Source organism: Engystomops pustulosus, chromosome 1, assembly GCF_040894005.1.
Source record: "Engystomops pustulosus chromosome 1, aEngPut4.maternal, whole genome shotgun sequence".
Lineage (NCBI taxonomy): Eukaryota > Metazoa > Chordata > Amphibia > Anura > Leptodactylidae > Engystomops > Engystomops pustulosus.
The window spans coordinates 224,629,569-224,640,715 of NC_092411.1; the positions used below are offsets into that span (position 1 = coordinate 224,629,569).

General features: G+C 37.5%; 1 protein-coding gene across 7 annotated transcripts in view; it reads left to right on the forward strand.

The window, feature by feature from the left end:
* GAB1 (GRB2 associated binding protein 1) overlaps nucleotides 1–10,860 on the forward strand; it is a 77,695-nt gene extending 66,835 nt beyond the window's left edge. For all 7 annotated transcript variants that reach the window (XM_072119746.1, XM_072119760.1, XM_072119777.1 and 4 more), the window contains 4 exons: nucleotides 2,285–2,372; nucleotides 4,280–4,403; nucleotides 5,128–5,250; nucleotides 6,639–10,860. In XM_072119746.1, the coding sequence (XP_071975847.1) occupies nucleotides 2,285–2,372; nucleotides 4,280–4,403; nucleotides 5,128–5,250; nucleotides 6,639–6,797 (494 nt within the window). In that variant the 3' untranslated portion in view covers nucleotides 6,798–10,860. The remainder of the gene's footprint in view (nucleotides 1–2,284; nucleotides 2,373–4,279; nucleotides 4,404–5,127; nucleotides 5,251–6,638) is intronic.
* The last annotated feature ends 287 nt before the right edge of the window (nucleotides 10,861–11,147 follow it).

Here is an 11,147-nt window from a genome sequence, read left to right on the forward strand (position 1 = left end):
AATATAGACTCCTACTACATTTTTTTTTTTTTTTTTTTTGTTTACTGTTTGATATGTTCACGTAAAGGCAATAATAGTTCACTTTGGATTTTTTTTTAATGCAATTTATAGTATTGTATTGGTGCAGTGATTTTGTCTGTTTAGTAGATGTTTAATAGATGTGGTGGAGTGAAGGTTTTGCTTGAATGCAACTCACTCCAATGAAGTTTTATAAAGTTTGTCAACTGCTTAATCTTTTCCATAACAAACATAAAATAAAAATAGTCTTATTTCTTTATATATTTATAGGAATACAATTCAAGTAATGGCTCTTGTCTGTCAGTGTGATGTTTTAGTCCCAAAAAGTTTTGCATCCCTAGTCTAAAGCAATGCAGACTAAACTTCTATTGTATGAAGGGCAAAATCTTCTTGATCTCAAGGTTCATTATGTCATTACTTAATTATGTCTGTCTATAAAGCCTTGAACACGGTAAAATATATAATACTTAGGTTTGAAATGGCTTCAGCTCAGATCCAAGTACCATATTTTTTGGATTATAAGACGCACTTTTTAGCAAGAAAAAATCTTGCTAAAAGGTGCCTGCGTCTTGTAGACCGAAGGTCAAGAGAATCCAGCACTGTCAGACCCTCCTGACCGCTGTAATGGAGATCAGGTAATGTCTTGATATAGACCTGCACACGATCTCCCAGAGAGGAGAGCCTCCACCCTGCTCTCCCCTTTCCTGGGTGTCTTACAGGACCTGCGGTGATGTCAGATGTTTGTAACTGTATGGATGATGCAGAGCAGTGTGTGTGTAACTGTATGGATGATGCAGAGCAGTGTGTGTGTAATTGTATGAATGATGCAGAGCAGTGTGTGTGTGTGTGTAACTGTATGAATGATGCAGAGCAGTGTGTGTGTAACTGTATGAATGATGCAGAGCAGTGTGTGTGTGTGTGTGTGTGTGTAACTGTATGAATGATGCAGAGCAGTGTGTGTGTGTGTGTGTAACTGTATGAATGATGCAGAGCAGTGTGTGTGTAACTGTATGAATGATGCAGAGCAGTGTGTGTGTAACTGTATGAATGATGCAGAGCAGTGTGTGTGTGTAACTCTGCGGATGAAGCAGAGCTGTGTGTGTGTAACTGTATGGATGAAGCAGGGCTGTGTGTGTGTGTAACTGTATGGATGAAGCAGGGCTGTGTGTGTGTAACTGTATGGATGAAGCAGGGCTGTGTGTGTGTAACTGTATGGATGAAGCAGGGCTGTGTGTGTGTAACTGTATGGATGAAGCAGAGCTGTGTGTGTGTAACTGTATGGATGAAGCAGAGCTGTGTGTGCTGTGCTTTAGTGCGACCAATAGGGATATTTTAATTGGAGTAAAATATATTTTTATTTTATTTTCAATCTAAATCTGCGGTGCGTCCTATAGTAAGAAGCGTCTTATAGTCCAAAAAATACGGTATTTGAGTTTACTACTACTATACTGCATATACATTATCTGCACAACTGCTGTGACCCGGCATTATATATGGGCACTGCACAGTACTACTACTTTAACCTTGCACATATTGTCACAGTACGACTATTCGAGGCCCCTTACCGACAACTGTATATGGCAGCCAAAAGCACACTGTAGAGATGGCAGCTAGCATATGCCCATCGTACTAGTGCATTGTGCATGGAACGGTGAGCACACAATCATGTAAATAAAAAAAAATGCTATATCTTTAACCGGCCCAGCAGCGCAACTCCCTGTCGAGAGGGGAGGAGTCAGGAGTGATCACACCTCCACCTCTCCAGCAGAATGTGTACTATGCCCAGTTTCTTGCCCAAGCATAGGATAGATTTGTGTGAAAGAAACTGAATTCCTAACATATGGGCACAGCATTGTACTACTGATCATACTTATGTAGTGCACAGTACTACTACTACCCTTATCCTGTATGGATTTTTCTCCTGGGGAACATTTGTACTGGGCCCACTTGTGTGTTTAAATGACCATGACCATATGTTAGTGTTTTTTAAATGAAGAATCAGGATTCTTGTAAAAAGTGTTGTTTCATTTGGGAAATAATCTGTTGTTACCAGGTTCTTCCATATTGATACCGAAATAGATTTAAGAGTTAAAGAGAAACAAAACTGTTCAGTAATATTCGGATATTGGGTTAACTATTGGACAGTACATTCAGAAGAACATTAATTTCGGAGTTTTGGATCTCTTTTATTACAATGAGTTTTCTGTATTTTCATTTTGGTGTACGTCAAAACCATTGTCATGTTTTTGTGTTCTTCTTTATATAGTTAAACCAGCGCCACTGGAAATAAAGCCAGTCCCTGATTGGGTGGAGTTACCTGTTCGCTCTCCCGTAACCAGAAGCTTTACACGAGAGTATGTATTGATTTCTTAACTCTAATTATGTTTTGTCAATTAATATTGAAAGTGGGGATGGTTGGCCTTTAACCCCTTAAGGACCAGGCCCTTTTTCGTTTTTGGTATTCAATATTCTATGCCGTATACTGGGAAACCGGAAAAAAAAATTCTAAATGCAGTGAAAATGATTTAAAAACACATTTGAGCCATTTCTTGTGGGCTTGGATTTTACAACTTTCACTGTGTGCCCCAAATGACATGTCTACTTCATTCATTGGGTCAATACGATCACGGGGATAACAAATTTATATAGGTTTTGTGTTTTCATACATTTACAAAAATTAAAACCTGTACCCCAAAAATATTCTTCATTTTGCCGTCTTCTAGCGCTAATAACTTTTTCATACTTTGTTGTACGGAGTTGTGGGTAGTGTCATTTTTTGCGAATTTTGATGACGTTTTCAATGCTTCTATTTTTCGGACTGTACGACCTTTTGATCGCTTTTTATAGAATTTTTTTATATTTTTCAAAATGGCAAAAAAATGCCATTTGCGACTTTGGGCTCTATTTTTATTTACGGGGTTAAACGAAGTGAAAAACCGTTATTATATTTTGATCTGGCATTTTCGGACGCGATGATACCTAATGTGTTTTATGATTTTTACTGTTTATTTATATTTATATGACTTCTAGGGAAAGGGGGGTTATTTGAATTTTAGGGTTTTTTTAATATAATTTTTAAAAACTTTTTTAAATTTATTTGTTTTACTATTTTTTAGACTCCCTGGGGAACTTTAACCCTAGCTTGTCTGATTGATCCTACCATATACTGCCATACTACAGTATACTACAGGGATTTTGCACACCATCTATTATAATGTGCAAATTGCACATTGTAATAGCCTAGATCATGATAGCATCGGATCTTTGTGTGACCCGAGGCTATCATGGCAACAGATCTCCGCTCCCCGATGACGTCACGGGGAGCGGCGATCAGAGCCAAAATGACGGCGCCTGTCATTGTGAAGCAAACGCCCGGTTAGTATGAAGAGGGCTCAGCCCGTGAGCCCTCTTCATACTCCCCCAGGCGCAACAAGACTTCTTATTGTGCTGTGGGGTTAAAGGACATCTCTCAGTAGGGTTGACCATGCAAATCTGCAGACCTTGTTAAGTAGCAGCCACAGCAGGCTGTTTAACCACCCAACAGCTGGTGAATACATGGTGAATGGTGCCCAATAAATACCTCATGGTCAGCCATCGGTGTATGTGTATTATTACACTATAGTGGTGTTTTCTAATAGATTGCCAGGCAGCCTTTGCTAGCAGTGCAATATGTTTTATATTTTGGCTATAATGGCTTCTATAATGGCCTTGTAGTACTTATGTACTGCAAAGTCTCCTTGTGAGTCTAAAAAACTTTAGTTAAAATAGTGCCGCAACTTTTAAATGTTTTGAAAAATTTAAGAATAAAAACCTAATTAAAATGCTTGGGGAACTCCTCTTACTGCTGCACAGTTCCTCCCCTCTGCTCTGAGTAACTACAGTAGCAGGCTACTAGTTTATTACCACAGCAGACGCTAGGGTTTTTTTTGAGAGATCTCACATTGCAGTGAACCCAATGCTTTATAACGCCCCCTGCCTTCTCTCTTTTTTTGGTATTTCCCTCTTTCACCCCAAACCCTACCACTCCTGGAGTAACATATGTTGAATCCGGCTTACCTAACAGCCAGCACACCTGAGCAACATCTCACAACTGACTCCATAGTGTGCCAACTCTTTTAAAGTTCATAACTTCTATCAAGTCAACACAGTCTCTAGCAAAAGTAACTGAAATATTGTATGGTAATAAATTCCCCTCCGAATAGCCTATAAAGACATAACATAACAAGTGTTGTGTTCCAATTCTACATGTGTTGTGTTTCAGTTCCTCCAGGTTTCCCATGCCTCCCAGACCGGACTCTGTTCATAGCACAGCTTCCAGCAGTGACTCACAGGACAGTGAAGAAAACTATGTGCCTATGAATCCCAATCTACCCACAGATGGCCCAGTATGTATAATCTGGATTTTCAGGATTTATACTCTATATGTTGTGCTGCCAGAAATGCAAAGAATGTCACCAAGGGCTCATTTAGACGGACAGAATTGTGGCCAGATTACAGCCACAATAGCTACCCGTCATTGTGCTGTGTCACCGCACTCACCCCTCCTCCACCTGGACCTATGCTTGACCGAGATCTGGTCCAGGCGAGCACACAGCCCACTGAGTGTACTCAAACTGTTAGGAATTGTTAGGAATTGATATTATGTTACCTGCTTAGAAACAAACAACACTTTTTACATCGGGATAGCACTTTAAAGTGCAGATGACTTTGGTGAAATGTCAACATGATTGAAAACTGATTGAAGAAAGTCAAGGGAAAGGTGGCCATACTGATTGGAGCAACATCAAACAGACTATTAGACAAAATTTGCAGAAGGGCTGGGGAGGGCTCTTTAATAAAATAAAGCTCCTCAGGAGGAGGCTCCTGGAGGAGGTGAGTAAAGCTTTATTTTTTTTATTTTTTCAAAGAGCCCTCACCAGCCTACCTGCTAATTTTTTTTTTCTAGCTGGACAACCCCTTTTAAGTTTTTTTTATTTCATCCTGTCTGATTCTTCTGCAATTTTGTATTGTCACATTATCACTTGCCACTAATATTCAACCTATGCGTAAGACAATGTCCAAGCTTGAATAAAGAATATAACCTTTTAAAATGTTATTTTGCATTTATAGTGCATATTTGAGAGCAACAGCCTGGATGGAGGGAACAGCCCCATGGTGAAACCGAAAGGTGACAAACAAGTAGAATATCTAGATTTGGACTTGGACTCTGGCAAGTCAACACCTCCAAGAAAAGTATGTGAAATTACATTTCTAAGTTACATAACGTTTTAACAAAATATAACTCTGTGCTAGGTGACCTATAAGCATTTTACCCAAAATCCTCTTGTGCACCAGCAATCTGCCTTTTGTTTTAATAAAATGTACTTTTCATGAGCACCAGTTATGTGGTCATGCCTGCTAGTGCACACGTGTTTCTTTTCTTTCTGTTCCACCCTGTGACAACTAGTACTGGCCCTTGTTATACAAACATGGACTGGACTGGCACCACTTTAGATAAATAACTAGAGCTCTTTCAAACAAGCACAGAGTACACTGTACTGGAAAGAAAATCGGGGACCATAAAAGCGAACTCCTAAAGAATACATATCTTTATTGTACATCAATTTTCAAATAAAAAACACCATAGGTTAAAATACAAATAAACATTTTAAAAACGTAGCATAATGTTACCTTTAAAATACAACTATACCAGATTGGGCACAATACTAGGCCTTAACCCGGTGTTTCCCTCTCCCCAGCCTAATATACATGCATCAACTCAAATAAGGGCATTAATGCAAAGTACATGTACACAAATAGAAATTGCACTATAGTTTTACTGGTGAAAATCACAATAAAAATGAGAGAAAAGACAATATTACTGGTGTAGAAAAGGTATAAGCTTGGGGAGGTGGGATTAACACCCCAAGGGTATCATCTTTTCTTGAGCGGCTTCCTGGGAGTACTACCAAGTACTTCTCCTTTTAATCAATGACTGAAGTGTCCCATAGAACTTTATTTTGATAACTTTTTTACTTTTACGTCGACCGAGGTGTGATGCTTTGTTATCTGTGGGGCAAATGTCGCCATTTAATATTCCATGTAATGTACTGGAAAGCAGGGGAAAAAATCCAAATGCGATGAAATTGACAAACCATTCACATTTGCAGCGTATTCTTGTGGGCTCTGTTTTTACGTCTTGCAGTCTGTGATCCAAATGACACTTCTTTATTTTTTGGGTCGAAATGATCACAGGGATATCAAATCTATATAGGTTTTAGTAGATTTAAAAAACAAAAAATCTGGCGAAAAAGTGGCGATTCTTGTGCTATTTTCCGTTAGTTTTCACAGCCGGGAATAATAAAGTACTAGTACATCCTGGTGCGCGAAGGGGTTAAAGAAAGCCATTTTCTCATGTGATTTCTTTATGTTGCTGGTGAACTGTCTAGTCCTATTGTGTAAAATTTACATATATCTACTGTCCTTCATCCTCTGTATTACATACTGTTAATACTGGCTATGTAATGCAACATGTTATCTTGTTTTTATTCTTGTATTGAAACTAAACAAAGCCGTTTTTTACTTGGGAGTAAGCTTGGTTTCCCCGTTGACCGAGGCTAATGCTTTCCTTGCTTTTGTAGAAGAAGAGCACGGGGTCTGGTAGCAGTGCAGCAGAAGAAAAGGTGGATTATGTTGTTGTTGACAAGGAAAAAACCCTGGCACTGACAAATACCAGGAAGGCATGGACTGACGAAAGACAGTCGACCGAATCTGAAACCCCAACTAAGAGCGTCAAATGAATGTTTTCTAAAGCTGAACATTTGAATTTCATCATGACAAGCTAGCCAAGTTTTATATGGTGCAACACTATGTCATCTGTCATTTGAAGTCAACAGAACTTGTATTTTCAGAAACCTTTCAGATGACCAAGTAAGACAAAGACTGGATTGTGCACTGTGCAGTCTGAATCCCTCAGACAAATATGTAAATACACAACTATGGAGCTAGGACCATTTGTTTGACACATTTAGCCATGTTTGTAGTATTACTATGTTTTATGCACTTTGTGTGTTTGATACAATGGTTCTTGTGGCTAACAATTGTTTTGCCATTAACACCGCTAATTTCTTTGTTTTATTTCATATACTAATATAACTAAAAAGCTTGATAAAACTGTGTGATGGCCGGCTTTGCATAGTGGCATATACAGGCCTTCTATCACGGTCACAACTACAATTATTGTATCTTTTGATTGAGATGTTTATGCTTCCTTTTATGTTCCAATTTCAGGATAGTAGTGTTAATGTCCATACCTGCAGAATCATGTGCTTTTTTTTAACCTTTTTTTCTTTTTATATATTAGAGATCATGAATGTAAAATACTTTTTATTCAATGAAATTATATTTTGCTACCATGCCCTAAGCATATCTAGGAGCATTGGTGGTGACTGCCACATGACGGCTCCGTGCAGTTTATGTATCTTTACCACTAAAGATTGGATCGCATCACGGAAAAGCAGAAACATTTTTTATGGAATCAAGTATTGAAAAACTATTGGATTTTTTAAATATTATTTTTATTCATTTTGTTTTGTCCAAATGTGTAAAAAAACTTGTTTTACTAAATCAATTACTTTAAGCAGTACATTGAAGGAATATTCATAGAAATATATCATTCTGTCTCTTCAGAATTTGGATAATAATCTGTCACCATTTTATATTCTGATCTCTAATATTTGGGAGCCGAAGTAAACTTGTAATCTGTAATATGTAAAGTAGCTATGATTACATTATGGTAGTCCGTCAGGTATGTTGAGCATTTCTTACAACACACTAATGTATTTTTATTTACATATACTATGACCTCTTGGTGGAGATTCTGCAGGATAGGATCTTACACTAGTTCACATGATATGGGCCGCGATCTTGATACTCGGCCTCCTGGAGTCCATATGTTGTGTTCTTTTTAAAGTAGCATTTTTGTAAATGAAAGTGGAGCTCTAAAAATCAGGTACTTAGACAGCACTGCGGTGCTGATACTATGATCAGGTTGTTACAGGGAAATGTAAGCATCTAATACGTTCTAATACTGTAATGTGGAGACAGCTGCCATTAACTTTCTAGTGCAAGTACAAAACTGTGATTTGTGTTAATAAGCCAAGTATAGAATTTTTGACACCACTGTGCCCTTTGCATTGACATTTTTAAATTAACACCTGCTTTGCCTTATATTGACATTTTCTATGCAATCTGTTTTGTATAAGCCTATGTATCCCTTTTAACATATTATTTAATAGTTCCCAATTCCCATAATTTGCTACAATCCAGTCAGTTGGCTGTCACTCTTCAAGAAAAAGCAGTGTCTTGATAAATATCCTTACATAGTGTTCTGACATTTTGCCAGATTTATTCCATTTTAGAAGAAATGTTTCCTTTTTTTTTAATTTGACACTATCATCACAAATGATTTAAATTCAGAAATGTTTCCCATTGTTACTTGTTATAGATACTGTCATTATAGTCATGACAGCTGTAAAGTTGCTCATATACTTCTTTGCAAAACTCCGCTAATCAACAGTTTTTGTGGTTGAGAAGGTTTGGCTGTGTTTTGGTTTTTTAAAATAACTGATTCTTTTGTTATTGAGAGATAATGTATTGCCAGAGGGTTTCTCCACTCTCTGCCATGCTGGGAGTGCATGTGGATGGGGAGAATGTGAAGGCTTGGCCTCACTTGGGTTTGGCTAACAGCTATAAGAAACTTGATGATGATAGGTTCATTTACACTTATGTATGAAAAAATAGATTCCCTTTAAGTATTGAACAACTGCCAAACCCTTCAATGGAAACTGTCAGCATGCAATTTCTCCTAATGACAAGTTCCCTTACCCTTTTTAAAAGTATTTCCCAATCTGCTTTTACAATTAACAGTATTGCTTCCACTCTCTTTTAAAAGTACCTAAAAGTTTATGGTGCATCTGGTACGTGGCTGTAATCGTCATTCTCTGCTCGATCTTGCTCTTCCATCCTCATGCAGCCGTTAGCTGATCCTGTTCTCCAAACAGCTCATGTTGGCGGGAGAAAGCTAGTAGAGCGAAGAGTAGATGATGATAATGACATCAGGGGCTACAACGCCCCTGTGACTCAATACAGTTTGCTGGTAAACGTTAGGAAACATTTATCAACAATTATTATTATAAATAATAATAGAAGATTTTGCAAACTGTTGTAAAAAGGCTGCGGGACCCTGTCATAAGGTGAAAATGTGTGATTTGGTTCCTTCTAAGAAATTAGTATGCTTTAAAAATAAAAAGAGGAGCAACTACGCACACATAAACTTTGCACTCATAGCATATGTTTTTAAATTCAACAATTCCAATAATATCTAAACAAATTAAAAATACTATCTGTACATATCAATGGGAACATGCTATATCGTAAGAAGATTAATATGCATAACACATGGAAATGTGAAGAATAGTTTTAAAAATTATTGCTATGGTTACCAAATAAGTCAAGGTTTAAATATCAGAGTAGTTTTTTTTTTTTCTTCGCATAACTATTGATACAGTAACTATTCTCCATTCTCTAGTGAAGACTTATGTGGAGTGCGATTCTGATGGGCTTCTATGAATGGCAAACCTATTACTACCTATTGGCTGTAGTGAGGTTCCAATAAATTTAGTGGCCATACATGCACTGCTTCAGACAAAGATGCCTAAGAAGTTAAGAAAATCTACTACAGATACTCGCCTATTGTCCTCTTCATCTCGATCCCAGCGCTGGTCGTCTTTAAGCCTGACACCCTGTGATGAGAGGGCGGTGACGTCACACGAGAGGCGTGAATAATTAACAGTGCTGAGTGCCGTTTTTTATAACAATTTTTTTCCAGAGACCCTGGGTGTCAAGCTTAAAGACTACCAGTGCCAGGATCAGGATGAAGAGGTCAATAGGTGAGTATCTGTAGTTTAATTTTGCTTTACGTCAGTGGTAGATTTACTTGAAGGCGGCAGAGTCGCATGTAAAAGGCAATGAGGTGAAAAGAACTTGTTAACTAAAATAGAAATCATACGGATCGAAGTAAGCCAATAGACTGTAAAACAAGTTTATATCTGTTTTCTTTTTGGCTGCAATTTTCTAAAAAAAAACTTTGTCAAAATAGAAAACCTACAAGGATACAGTTAACATTGACAAGTAATAATTTTGGAGAGCTTTCCGTTTATGATGATTGTGTCTTTTTTTTTTAAACTGAGTTTACAATGGATTTATATTTTTACTCTGGTTATATGAATATATGAAAAGCGTAACTCCAAAGAAATTATAATAAACTCCTAGTTCTGCTAAAGTGCATAATACTACTGTCACAGCATGCAAGTTTTCAATTATTGTATGTACTGTAAAGATATGTCCATCGGTTTAGTGATAAATATGTACAATAATGAATACTTTTACCTTTACCCTGGCAGTCAGCAAAAGATTCTTGTAAATGGTTAATATGTCCGAGCCATTAAGTAGTAATGTCTCTATGTCCATGATGTGTTGAGTCCAAGTTTGCCTGATCAACAGCACTGGCAATGATCATTGGAATCATGGAATTGGCCAACAGTTTCTCAGACACTGCACTTCGGCTTGTATTTGCAGTGGAACTGAAGTGTCCAGAAGTACAAGCTGTAACACAAACATATGACCTGGTACTTGGATATTATTTGGCAGAGGAATAGAAATGCTAATTTTAGCCATGTGATTTAAGAATGCGTCTTATTGTTTTTAGTGTATTAAACTGGTACTTACTGTCACTGAAACCAGTGCAGGAGCTAACGAACACACACCAATGTCTACAGAAATAAACCTCTCTTGCTCACTGTATATTTTTCTGCCTCTTGCATCCTTACAGCAAATGTTCTTTATGTGTTGCCACACTGGCTAATATATGTTACATGATGTATGCAATTGTATATGTAATATATTCAGAAAACTTTCAGACCCTTTCACATATTCAATTTAATTTATTTTTTTAACTCATTAAGCATCCAGCCTGTTTGGCACTTAAAAGTGTATTCCCATCTGGGCATTTACATTTAATTTAATTCATCTGCCTTATATATGTGTCCATGTTGTCAACAATGTAGATGGTTGTCCTTGGATACAACCAC